The 13,698-nt window shown below is 50.8% G+C and overlaps 1 protein-coding gene across 1 annotated transcript in view; it reads left to right on the forward strand.

The window, feature by feature from the left end:
* Window positions 1-4,628: 4,628 nt before the first annotated feature.
* ACER3 (alkaline ceramidase 3) overlaps window positions 4,629-13,698 on the forward strand; it is a 42,876-nt gene continuing 33,806 nt past the window's right edge. The window contains exon 1 of the mRNA XM_044284970.1: window positions 4,629-4,782. Coding sequence (XP_044140905.1) covers window positions 4,680-4,782 — 103 coding nt within the window. The 5' untranslated portion in view covers window positions 4,629-4,679. The remainder of the gene's footprint in view (window positions 4,783-13,698) is intronic.

The raw sequence follows: 13,698 nt of genomic DNA on the forward strand, positions 1-13,698 counted from the left end.
ACACTGCCGGGCGGAAGCCTCCGTCCGGCAGTGTGTTATAAACAAAAAAAGCCTGTGCCCTGCGCGATCTAGGGCAGGGCAAGGGAGTGCATCGGAGCATGAGATGCTCTGATGCTAGCAATAGGGGAGCTGCCTGGGTGAAAATACGGGTATGTCCGGGTTCAGCCCTATCAGGGCTTCTGACCTCAATGGTCAGGAAAAAGATGAGGCGCTGGGGCCAAAAAGGAAAAAAACACCTCCACCTCGGACCAACACTTTATATCTGGTGCTTGCTTCTCCAATAAACTTCCATAACTCACAGATCAGGCAGTGTCCCAGTCCGCGGTAATCTTGTCTGGACAAGTGGAGGCGTCTCCCGCTAGCTGCGATTCTTCGGTGATAAGGCCCCATTCCAGCAACTTACGGGATGCCCCTTGTGGAGAGTTCAGAGCCAGTAGGGACCCGTTGTGGGTGACCAGCAATTTCACAGTTAAATCCCACCGGTACTTTACTTGATGCTCCCTCAACACTGTGGTAATGGGAGCAAATTCCTTTCATTGGGCCACTGATGCTGCAAAGATATCCGAGTAGATAGAAATGCCCTTGAAAACATCATATAGCGTGGGGTCTCGCCTCAGAGCTCTTGAGAACGCCTCCTTGATTGTGAAGAAGTGAATCCTTGCTATGACGTCCCAAGGTAGGGACCCGTCTAAACCCCTAGTTTTCGGCACTCTGTAAATGCGATATACTATCAGGTCTCTTTCAGTGACCATCGGCAATGCTGCTTTAAGAAGCTTAAGTAATGGCTCAAGCTCAGTCGACTCGACATTTCTGAGATCCCGCGGATTCTAATATTATTTTGACAGTGTAGATCCTCCAGGTTATGTAGTTTGGAAATGTCCTCCTCCATAGCCTCGTGGGCGTCTATGAGAGAGTTGTGTGATATATCATGGCGAGAGTTGTGTGATATATCATGGCGAACTCCACCATCTTAGTTTCCCCAAGTGCGCCGTGCGATCAACAATGCATTGTGTGGCGAAACCAACCTTGCCACTGGGTGGTGGAGAAGCCTGGTTGCCAGCCTCTTGCCCCAGGATTATGGGCCCTCTCATCAGCCCATGCTAAACTTAAACCCCATGGCAATTTGACTGTGTTTGTGGCATCTGAGCGCTGTTTGGATATATTGAGCGCTCAGATCCAAGCCATCTGGGGATATGTTAAATGTCTATGTTTACAGTAATGGTTGGGACATTGTATATTTGAGTAGTGATGTCTGTCCTCCGTCTCCACGTGTGTATTGGCGATTTCCCTTTGTCCTGAGAGATAATTGAATTACTCCTCGGTTGTCTCCAGGACAGAAGACATTGTGTATTCTCCTGCCTGTGATAATTACATCAACCCAGTGTTAGGTAATTGTATCACAGGCAGAGGGGAGGATTTTGTGTGGGAGTGTTTTACTGTATTGTACATGTTTATTGGTTGTTTTTACAAAACCCTGTGGGTGGTACTAGTGTGTAACAATGTTATACAAGAACAATAAACACACAGCTCTGGCTGTCCACTGCTTTACCCTCAACACGGAGCTTGGTCTCGTTCTTGGGGGGATTCACTGTATGCTGTTAGAGACTGATTGCTAGGAGTGTAAGCCGCTTGGGTGCGTTTCCTATTCGTCTGCTAGAAGCTATTCGTAAGGTTCCGTTCGGAGTATTCCCTTGCAGGCCGTTACACATTGTATGTCTCTTTTGAGACCCCTCAACAATCCCATCATATCTTCTTTCATAGAAGAGCGCAGGTTTTCCAGCAATGACCGCATAATATCCTCAGTGAGGTGAGTAGTTAAAGGGGTTGTCCGGGTTCAGAACTAAACCCGGACATACCCTTATTTTTCACTGTAAATCGCGCAGGGCACAGGCTTTTTTGTTTTCAATAACACACTGCCGAGCGGTAACTTCCACCCAGCACTGTGTTCGGTGACGTCACCGGCTCTGAACCCGGACAACCCCTTTAACTGACCGCCATGTCCCGGCTCTTTGGCGCCGATAGAGATACTCGGCAAGGACGTCGGCGTGGCGGTAGTGGAGGCAAGAGAATATGCGCTGGCGAGAGTGGCGCCCCTTAGGCCTGAATCTACTGGCCCCGTTTTAGCGAAGAATTCGGTCAACTTCGCCGGAGCTGGGCGCCTTCTTACTTTCCCCATGGCTGGTAAATATTAGAGGTTGCCAGAGTTGTATCTGGGTCGTCGGGAGAACCGCTTTCCAGTGCATAGGTCCGGAGCAGAAGGCTTAAGCGATCGACGCCATCAGGACATGCCCCCCCCCTATACACCTGTTTTAATGGGACTGAATGAAACATCTGAATTCAATGATGAAGAAGCGGGGCCTGACACTGTCCTCTATATAGTGTGGAGACACTGACTGATTCACGTCCTCATTGCTCAATACTACCTGATGACACTTCCAGAACGTCATGTGAACCCAGCCATGTCTGGACTCCCCTCCATTGCACCACTTTCTCATTTCCTTGATTAGTAATTATGACATATGGCGGTGGTATTTATGTTACTATCGCAAAAACACAAAATGCAATCGCACTCTGCCCTGCCTTTATGCTGGATGTTGAATAAGGCATTGGTGTACATTTTGGCCAAAGCGTAATAAGCCACTCACCACGTCATGGTCGCCTTAATGAGTGGTCCCTAACACTAGTTCCTACCTTTTATGGGCCATGACAGCCACACAAAGTCCAGGGAGCGCAGGTACAGCATGCGCGCCAAGCACACTCTGCTTTTAACCCCATCCGGTGCCATTACAGCTTTCATCAGATCCAGGGATGCAAGTACCAACATGCATGCTGAGCCCACTATATACTTCTCCTGGAGCCAAATGGCTACTGGTAGGTGCTATATTAATGGCTACATTAAGGCGACCTTGACGTGGTGAGTGGCTTATTACGCTTTGGCCAAAATGTACACCGATGCCTTATTCAACATCCAGAATAAAGGCAGGGCAGAGTGCTGGTTGCAGAGTGCGATTGCATTTTGTGTTTTTGCGTTTGTATCTGTATTTCGCCATAGCAATCTGCACCTGCTAGGGGTTGTGCGGGCTGAACCCCCCATATTTATGTTACTATGTTATCTCATCAGCATGTAATCATAAATATTACCATACTGTACCTGGTGAGGACATGCCCTGTATATCGGCATCTGAAGGAGCCTCCATACAGCATTTAAAGGGCAGCTCTGGCCACACTGGATATGAACACCAATGCTGCAGAAACCAGTTCATAGAGGGCACCTCCTGGACTTCAAAGTCCTAGATCAGCATGAATATATATGGATAAATTCAAAATTTTAGTGAATATTTTCCCATAAAACTCTGCCTCATAACAACCTTCCCGCGGCTCGGACACCATGTTCAACCTCAATGAGGTCTCTGCATCTGCCAGGAACAAAGATGGCGGTGCTGCTGCCTGTACTGGACCCATCGATGATGAGAATACCAGGTATGGCGGAGCAAGACGCACACTGACGATGGGTCTAATAGCCCCAACGGCATCCTAGATCCGGATGAGGTCCAGTGGTCAAAGCCCTTGCTTCTCGCCCTACTACCTGCACTAGTGACCCTATTCCTTCTCTCCTCCTCAGGGTTCAGTCTTGGGTCCTCTCTACACAGTCCCGATCGGACAGACCATCAGCAGATTTGATGACACCCAACTACAGACTTCATACAGTGACATCACCACTGCTGTACTGCAGAGCTCCAGTCACGGCACCGACGCCTCCACCCTGCGCCCGTCATGTCACCGACGCCAATGTTTTCTCCTATGAGCAGGGTCATTCATCTATAGAGCGGGTGTGTAATACCATATGTCACCAGCAGAGGCCACCCAAGCAGCTGAAATCAGTAAGAGCTGAGGGCCTGTTCACACTGTGCACAGATCTCAGCCTGACCCTAAGGTTGCCTGCAGATGGGGCTGATCTGTGGGCGGAAATCTGCCGTGTGTGAACCACGCCAAGGAGGAACACACCCGGATAAACTGCAGCGCGGACTCCCATTACCAATGGAGTCAGCGTGGTGGACTTCGGTGAATGAGCCCTTAGAAGTTCCTATGACAGGACGACCCCTGCCGGAGGAAAAGAAAACAGCGCCACACCTGCTCACAGGCTCTGTGCGGAACTGCAGCCCCATTGACTTATCCCAGCAGTCAGTTGGTTTCTATGAAGGAAATGAAGCAGAATGTTAGTCTATGTATTAGGTCAGGAACACCCCCTTTAAGTCACCGGCTTGTGACAACCAATTAGAGCCCCCCTACCACCTAACAGGGGTTGTCACCCAGCTTTCCAGACCTAATTCCTACCTCCACTGACCCTGTCTACAGGAGCCCTCAGGTCAGACAGCAGCACGCCACTCCTGTCACGTGCCGGGGACTTCGCGCCTCAAACCTCCCGCTCTTACGCGTCACTCCAAGCCCCGCCTATCCCAGCTTAGATTCAACTAGTTGGCCACGCCCTTGTCGGTGTCACCTGAGCGCACAGACCCCGCCTCCTTCGCCTCGAGGCTTGCACCCCTCTGAGTCACAGGCCCTGTGGTATAACCCCGCCCATTAGTGTTGTCATTGCTGATATTGATCGAAGAGGGGGCGGGGCCAGGAAGGCGTCCTACCTCTCCCCTTCCCGGCTGGCTGTGACTGACAGCAGAGCCATGGCTCCGGCGCTGGACAGGCCCGGCTACTGGGGGCCCCCGACCTCCACCCTGGAGTGGTGCGAGGAGAACTACGCCGTGTCCTACTACATCGCCGAGTTCTGTGAGTAACGGCTCCGTGCAGCACCCGTATAGTGCGGGCTACTGCTGTCACTGTCCGTATACTGCTGTCCTATATACTGCACATACACCGTATACTGCTCTCCTATATACTGCACATACACCGTATACTGCTCTCCTATATACTGCACATACACCGTATACTGCTCTCCTATATACTGCACATACACCGTATACTGCTGTCCTATATACTGCACATACACCGTATACTGCTGTCCTATATACCGTATACTGCTGTCACTGTCCGTATACTGCTGTCCTATATACTGCACATACACTGTATACTGCTGTCCCTGTACTGTATACTGCTGTCCCTGTACTGTATACTGCTGTTCCATATACTGCACATACACCGTATACTGCTGTCCCTGTACTGTATACTGCTGTCCCTGTACTGTATACTGCTCTCCTATATACTGCACATACACTGTATACTGCTGTCCCTGTACTGTATACTGCTCTTCCATATACTGCACATACACCGTATACTGCTGTCCCTGTACTGGATACTGCTCTTCCATATACTGCACATACACCGTATACTGCTGTCCCTGTACTGTATACTGCTGTCCCTGTACTGTATACTGCTCTTCCATATACTGTATACCACTCTCCCATATACTGTGCATACACTGTATACTGCACGTACACTGTATACCGCTCTCCATGTACCATATACTGCTTCCTATGTAGTATACACTGCAGCTGTCACTGTATACTATACTGTCCTTACACTATATCCTGCTATCCGTGTACTACATACTGTACAGGTTGCTGTCCTTATAGCCAGTCTGGCCACCATAGACCCCACTGCCGACAGCCACAGGCTCCAGCTGCAATGTCGTTCTCAGGATGGAGTTGCATACAGCAGCAGAACATAGGAACCCATGGTTCCCTGTCCCACTGTCACAGGCCTTAGGCAGTATATTGTGCTGCACTGTGGTATCAGGTTCTGCTGGGGCGGTATAGTGTGCTGCACTGTGGTATCTGGTTCTGCTGGGGCGGTATAGTGTGCTGCACTGTGGTATCTGGTTCTGCTGGGGCGGTATAGTGTGCTGCACTGTGGTATCTGGTTCTGCTGGGGCGGTATAGTGTGCTGCACTGTGGTATCTGGTTCTGCTGGGGCGGTATAGTGTGCTGCACTGTGGTATCTGGTTCTGCTGGGGCGGTATAGTGTGCTGCACTGTGGTATCTGGTTCTGCTGGGGCGGTATAGTGTGCTGCACTGTGGTATCTGGTTCTGCTGGGGCGGTATAGTGTGCTGCACTGTGGTATCTGGTTCTGCTGGGGCGGTATAGTGTGCTGCACTGTGGTATCTGGTTCTGCTGGGGCGGTATAGTGTGCTGCACTGTGGTATCTGGTTCTGCTGGGGCGGTATATTGTGCTGCACTGTGGTATCCGGCTCTGCTGGGGCGGTATATTGTGCTGCACTGTGGTATCTGGTTCTGCTGGGGCGGTATATTGTGCTGCACTGTGGTATCTGGTTCTGCTGGGGCGGTATATTGTGCTGCACTGTGGTATCTGGTTCTGCTGGGGCGGTATATTGTGCTGCACTGTGGTATCTGGTTCTGCTGGGGCGGTATATTGTGCTGCACTGTGGTATCTGGTTCTGCTGGGGCGGTATATTGTGCTGCACTGTGGTATATGGTGCTGCTGGGGCGGTATAGTGTGCTGCACTGTGGTATCTGGTTCTGCTGGGGCGGTATATTGTGCTGCACTGTGGTATCTGGTTCTGCTGGGGCGGTATATTGTGCTGCACTGTGGTATCTGGTTCTGCTGGGGCAGCATATAGTGCTGCACTGTGGTATCTGGTTCTGCTGGGGCGGTATATTGTGCTGCACTGTGGTATCTGGTTCTGCTGGGGCGGTATAGTGTGCTGCACTGTGGTATCTGGTTCTGCTGGGGCGGTATAGTGTGCTGCACTGTGGTATCTGGTTCTGCTGGGGCGGTATAGTGTGCTGCACTGTGGTATCTGGTTCTGCTGGGGCGGTATATTGTGCTGCACTGTGGTATCTGGTTCTGCTGGGGCGGTATATTGTGCTGCACTGTGGTATCTGGTTCTGCTGGGGCGGTATATTGTGCTGCACTGTGGTATCTGGTTCTGCTGGGGCGGTATATTGTGCTGCACTGTGGTATCTGGTTCTGCTGGGGCGGTATATTGTGCTGCACTGTGGTATCTGGTTCTGCTGGGGCGGTATAGACAACTGTTCAGGCCATTGTACTCCCTGGAAATAGTCTATGATGTACCCAAACGCCTTAGACTTTTCCCTGCCATTCATCAGTGAAGGCCGCGCTGTGAACGGCACAGGATGCGCAGCGATGCTGCTGCCTGAAACAACCAATCACAAGGCTCTTTACAGTAAGGAGCTTAGTGATTGGTCAGTTTGGCGGCTGCCGGAACTTATGGCACAGCGCTCTGAAGTGAGGAAGGAAGCGCACGATCCTCACTGGCGGGGTAAGTGGCCTTGCTCTGTACTGGGGGTCCCGGATCTGAGCGCATTGTTTTTCTCTACAATGATGAGTCTGAAGCGCTCCGCCGAGCGCCGTCTCTCCTCCCTGCTGAGCGCGGTACTGAAGACGGCCTCAATAGAAGGTCTAGGGGACCGTCTTCACTACCGCGCTCAGCAGTGAGGATAAGTGGCGGAGCGCTTCAGACTCCTGCTCATAGAAGTCAGGGAGGGTCTCAGCGCTGGACACGCCAACAGGAGACCAGCAGCAAGCAGCACCAGCCTCAGACTTGGGTCTGACCTCCAGCTGACAGCGAGGACACGGGAGGGAGACCCTCAGGGCGGGTCATTCTATTGTCCCGTAGCCCAAAAAATAAAGGAGGAGCAGCTTATAGGTGCAGCAGACGGTGAGGTGCCTGTGTACCCGGTGTGGGGCCCAGCACAAGCCTCCAGATGTCACAGCATGACCGACTTACAGATACCCCTACTCTCATTGCCAGTGCTAATCCTGGAGATAACTGGAGAAGAGAGGAGGCTGCATGAGGGGTAGGGTCGGGTTCACACACAGACCGTAGTGGCCAAGGAAAAGCATCACTGTCCCACTATATACCGTACACTATTAAACTATGTGCGCTCTAGTCCAGGACACTATATACCGTATACTGTATCACTATGTACACTATAACAGTATATACAGCACACAACACCCCACTATGTGCACTACATATAGTACATTATCACACTGTGCTACCCTAAGCCTACCACCCTGACCCTGCAAAGCCCTCTGTGCCATCCTAAGCCTACATAGCCTCATACTGTGCCAACCTTACCCTGCAGAGCCCTCTGTGCCATCCTAAGCCTACATAGCCTCATACTGTGCCAACCTTACCCTGCAGAGCCCTCTGTGCCATCCTAAGGGCTCTTTCACACCTGCGTTCTTTTCTTCCGGCATAGAGTTCCGTCGTCGGGGCTCTATGCCGGAAGAATCCTGATCAGTTTTATCCTAATGCATTCTGAATGGAGAGAAATCCGTTCAGGATGCATCAGGATGTCTTCAGTTCCGGAACGGAAAGTTTTTTGGCCGGAGAAAATACTGCAGCATGCTGCGCTTTTTGCTCCGGCCAAAAATCCTGAAGACTTGCCGCTAGGCCGGATCCGGAATGAATGCCCATTGAAAGGCATTGATCTGGATCCGGCCTTAAGCTAAACGTCGTTTCGGCGCATTGCCGGATCCGACGTTTAGCTTTTTCTCAATGGTTACCATGGCTGCCAGGACGCTAAAGTCCTGGCAGCCATGGTAAAGTGTAGTGGGGAGCGGGGGAGCGGTATACTTACCATCCGTGCGGCTCCCGGGGCGCTTCAGAGTGACGTCAGGGCGCCCCAAGCGCATGGATGACATGATCGCATGGCACGTCATCCATGCGCATGGGGCGCTCTGACGTCACTCTGGAGCGCCCCGGGAGCCGCGCGGACTGTAAGTATACCGCTCCCCCGCTCCTACTATGGCAACCAGGACTTTAATAGCGTCCTGGGTGCCATAGTAACACTGAAAGCATTTTGAAGACGGATCCGTCTTCAAATGCTTTCAGTTCACTTGCGTTTTTCCGGATCCGGCGTGTAATTCCGGCAAGTGGAGTACACGCCGGATCCGGACAACGCAAGTGTGAAAGAGGCCTAAGCCTACCACCCTGACCCTGCAGAGCCCTGTGCTACCCTTAGGGTACTTTCACACTAGCGTTATTCTTTTCCGGCATATAGTTCCATCCTCTGGGCTCAATACCAGAAAAGAACTGATCAGTTTTATCCTAATGCATTCTGAATGGAGAGTAATCCGTTCAGGATGCATCAGGATGTCTTCAGTTCAGTCTTTTTGACTGATCAGGATGGAGATAAAACCGCAGCATGCTACGGTTTTATCTCCGGCCCAAAAATACTGAACACTTGCTTGAATGCCGGATACGGCATTTTTTTTCCATAGGAATGTATTAGTGCCGGATCCGGAATTCAAAATACCGGAATGCAGGATGCACAGATCGGTAAAAATGTGAAAAAAAATTGAAACTGATCCGTTTGTCCGTATGACAAACTGGTAGACGGATCCGTTCTTGCAATGCATTTGTAAGGGCTCTTTCACACTTGCGTTCTTTTCTTCCGGCATAGAGTTCCGTCGTCGGGGCTCTATGCCGGAAGAATCCTGATCAGTTTTATCCTAATGCATTCTGAATGGAGTGAAATCCGTTCAGGATGCATCAGGATGTCTTCAGTTCCGGAACGGAACGTTTTTTGGCCGGAGAAAATACCGCAGCATGCTGCGCTTTTTGCTCCGGCCAAAAAAACTGAAGACTTGCCGCAAAGCCGGATCCGGAATGAATGCCCATTGAAAGGCATTGATCCGGATCCGGCCTTAAGCTAAACGTCGTTTCGGCGCATTGCCGGATACGACTTTTAGCTTTTTTAGAGTGGTTACCATGGCTGCCGGGACACTAAAGTCCTGGCAGCCATGGTAAAGTGTAGCGGGGAGCGGGGGAGCGGCATACTTACCGTCCGTGCGGCTCCCGGGGCGCTCCAGAGTGACGTCAGGGCGCCCCAGGCGCATGGATGACGTGATCGCATGGCACGTCATCCATGCGCATGGGGCGCTCTGACGTCACTCTGGAGCGCCCCTGTGCCAACCTGACCCTGCAGAGCCCTCTGTGCCACCCTAAGCCTACATAGCCTCATACTGTGCCAACCTGACCTTGCAGAGCCCTCTGTGCCACCCTAGGCCTACATAGCCTAATACTGTGCCATCCTGATTCCTGACCCTGCAGAGCTCTCTCTGCCACCCTAGGCCTACATAGCCTCATACTGTGCCAACCTGACCCTGCAGAGCTCTGCCACCCTAAGCCTACGAAGCCTCATACTGTGCCAACCTGACCCTGCAGAGCCCTCTGTGCCACCTTAAGCCTACATAGCCTCATAGTGTGCCAACCTGACCATGCAGAGCCCTCTGTGCCACCCTAAGCCTACATAGCCTCATACTGTGCCAACCTGACCCTGCAGAGCTCTGCCACCCTAAGCCTACGAAGCCTCATACTGTGCCAACCTGACCCTGCAGAGCCCTCTGTGCCACCATAAGCCTACATAGCCTGATACTGTGCCAACCTGACCCTTCAAAGCCCTCTGTGCCACCCTAAGACTACATAGCCTCATACTGTGCCAACCTGACCCTGCAGAGCTCTGCCACCCTAAGCCTACGAAGCCTCATACTGTGCCAACCTGACCCTGCAGAGCCCTCTGTGCCACCCTAAGCCTACATAGCCTCATACTGTGCCAACCTGACCCTGCAGAGCCCTCTGTGCCACCTTAAGCCTACATAACCTCATACTGTGCCAACCTGACCATGGAGAGCCCTCTGTGCCACCCTAAGCCTATATAGCCTCATACTGTACCAACCTGACCCTGCAGAGCCCTCTGTGCCACCCTAAGACTAAATGGCATTAGCATCCAATCTGAGACCGCTGCAGAGGAGGAAGCCCTCATGTGCGCCATGCTTTGTACCAAGTTGCCCCTAAACTCCATTTCCGCTGAGGGTAACAGTGCCCCCAGCTTTAGGTGTTGGAGGAATGACTGTAATAAGGAGTCTACTGTTCATATCGATAAAAGCAAAAACTGGTGGCACTGTTTAGGTGGCCGTGGTCTTATGTTTAGTATATGATGTCAGCTAAAGTTAAAATTGTCTAAATTTTCTATTTATGCATGGCCGACCGTTCTAGATACTGGTAATGGTTTCAGTGCATAAATAGCAACCCCTTAATGTTATGTAGGCCTTCGTATTAAAGGGGTTCTACCGTTTTTTTTTTTAATTGATGATCTTTCCTCTGGATTCCTATGGACTGCAGAATACAGGAGTTGCCGTTAGCAACCAGTGCTGCTACAATGTATCCAAGGGATACTGTACAATCCTTTAAGGGTAGCCGTCGTCATGGCAACGGCAATGTTTACAGCCCTGTGTCCTCCAAAAAGGGGACACCCTTTATTGCTGTTCTTTCCAAAACCCACAGGTCGTCAGGGCATGCTGGGAGTTGTAGTGTTGCAACCACTGATGGGAGAGCAATGTTGCTTTTAAGATCTGCACTGTATAGAAGCGTCCTCCATGCTTTACACATGCGGCTGCCAACGTCTGTAAATCATTCCAGTAGCCAGAAGCGCCCGGTGATGCTGCCACTGGTGTCCCCTTCCCTCATTACCCCACAGATAAAAGGGCCCATCCCTGCATTGTCGCCGCTCGTCCGGGTACAAGGTCCACCCCTCCCCCGCCGCCCTGTGAGTATTGACTTCTACACACTTTGGCTCAGCACCTCTCTGCACCCCTCACTCCCCCCCCCCCCCCCCCCCCCCCCCCCCCATCGGTCAACACATCGAGCTCTGCAGCTCTCTAACAGACTGCGTTCCGATTCTGCACCATTTTCAAGATCTCTACTTGCTGTCAGTTATAAAGTCCAGAGCCTTTACAGGTCCAGGGTTTTTTATTGGGGTACATTCACACGTCCGTATGAATTTTGCGTACGGACCCATTCATTGCATTGGGGCGAAAGATGCGGACAGCACACTCCATATTTCCGTTCCGCGGCCCCGCAAAAAATATAGAGCTTGCCGGACAAGAAAAGGCGTTTTCTATATCGTGCCGGCCATGTGCATTCTCACAAAACGCGGAACGCACACGGCCGGTATCCCAATCACAATTTTGGACCGCAAAACACGGCACGGTCATGTGAATGTAATAATTACACGTTATTTCCGAAAAACTCCTTTTAATCGCTTCCCTTTCCGCACACAGGCATGCACTGACGGCGCCGGCCGCCATGTAGTAGCTTCACATCTCCATGTGTGGCGCGGTCTCGGGACTTGTGCCCACGCCATCGGAAGCTGTAACGTACACCTGTCTGCGAAAGGTTGGGAGCAGAAAGGACTCTGATCCCCGGTTGTTTTAACCCCTCAGATGCCACGTTCCGCACTGGTTGCAGCACCCTCTGTAAGCACACAGCATGGGATCCTTGGGTGCTGATGGGTACACGGCAGACCAGATCGGCCACCTGTCGGCAGAAAAGTGACAGGAGCGTTACCGCGTAATAAAACGGTCAAAGGATCACAATAAAAAAATTCTAATAAAAAAATTAATAAAAATCCCTGCATATTGGATTTCTCCGTAATGACCTGAACCGGAGAGGAAGTTATGGCGGCGCTGCTCCTTCTCCCTCCGCATACCTAGAATACTTAGCACTCTCTTATCATATTGTATCTGAACGGCCTTGTGTCCGCTCCATTTAGGACTTCAGCAGCCAGGATCGGCCGGAAGCTGCACTTTGCCTTAGTTAATTGCTTAAAGGGGAATGCTGCCTTAAAGGGGATGACTTAAAATCGTCAGCAGTAATAGTAGTACATTCGAAGTACCTACATTCGTTTGGTAGTATTGGTACTTTTATTTTATTTTTTGGTACAAGTGATAACAAAAGTGCCGCCATATTGGTTGCCTCTGTTCACAATCCCGGTTTTCCCGACCACTGGGGTCGGATTAGGGGAATTTGTGATGTGAAGACTGGAGTACGGGCACAGGTCTTGTGGTCGGCTAATAGAAGGACAGAAGTTGCACTTGGACTTTTCCCCAGAGGTGATCGGCACATGTGAAGCTTTTCTGTACCTGGCAGCGGAGTTCCTCCCTTATCTGCTTTGATTCTGTCTTTCCTCCCATGTGCTGATTAATGTCTCCTTCTCTCTGATCTTCTCTGTGGAGGTTTCTGGGCGTCTTTCATGCGCCAGCTGTTTTCTGCATCCCGGCCTTGTATTAATATTATTACTGCGCTCAGTCTACAGAGATGTCAAGGTGGTCAGTGCGCTAAAGGAGTGCCTACCATGTACTGATACTTATACTCCAGAGCTGCACTCACTCTTCTGCTGGTGGAGTCACTGTGTACTTATATTAATCCTGTACTGATCCTGAGTTGCATCCTGTATTATACTCCAGAGCTGCACTCGCTATTCTGCTGGTGGAGTCACTGTGTACTTATATTAATCCTGTACTGATCCTGAGTTGCATCCTGTATTATACTCCAGAGCTGCACTCGCTATTCTGCTGGTGGAGTCACTGTGTACATACATTACTTATCCTGTACTGATCCTGAGTTACATCCTGTATTATACTCCAGAGCTGCACTCACTATTCTGCTGGTGGAGTCACTGTGTACATTACATTACTTATCCTGTACTGATCCTGAGTTACATCCTGTATTATACTCCAGAGCTGCACTCACTCTTCTGCTGGTGGAGTCACTGTGTACTTATATTAATCCTGTACTGATCCTCAGTTACATCCTGTATTATACTCCAGAGCTGCACTCACTATTCTGCTGGTGCAGTCACTGTGTACATACATTACTTATCCTGCACTGATCCTGAGTTATATCCTGTATTATA

Source organism: Bufo gargarizans, chromosome 3 (assembly GCF_014858855.1).
Source record: "Bufo gargarizans isolate SCDJY-AF-19 chromosome 3, ASM1485885v1, whole genome shotgun sequence".
Lineage (NCBI taxonomy): Eukaryota > Metazoa > Chordata > Amphibia > Anura > Bufonidae > Bufo > Bufo gargarizans.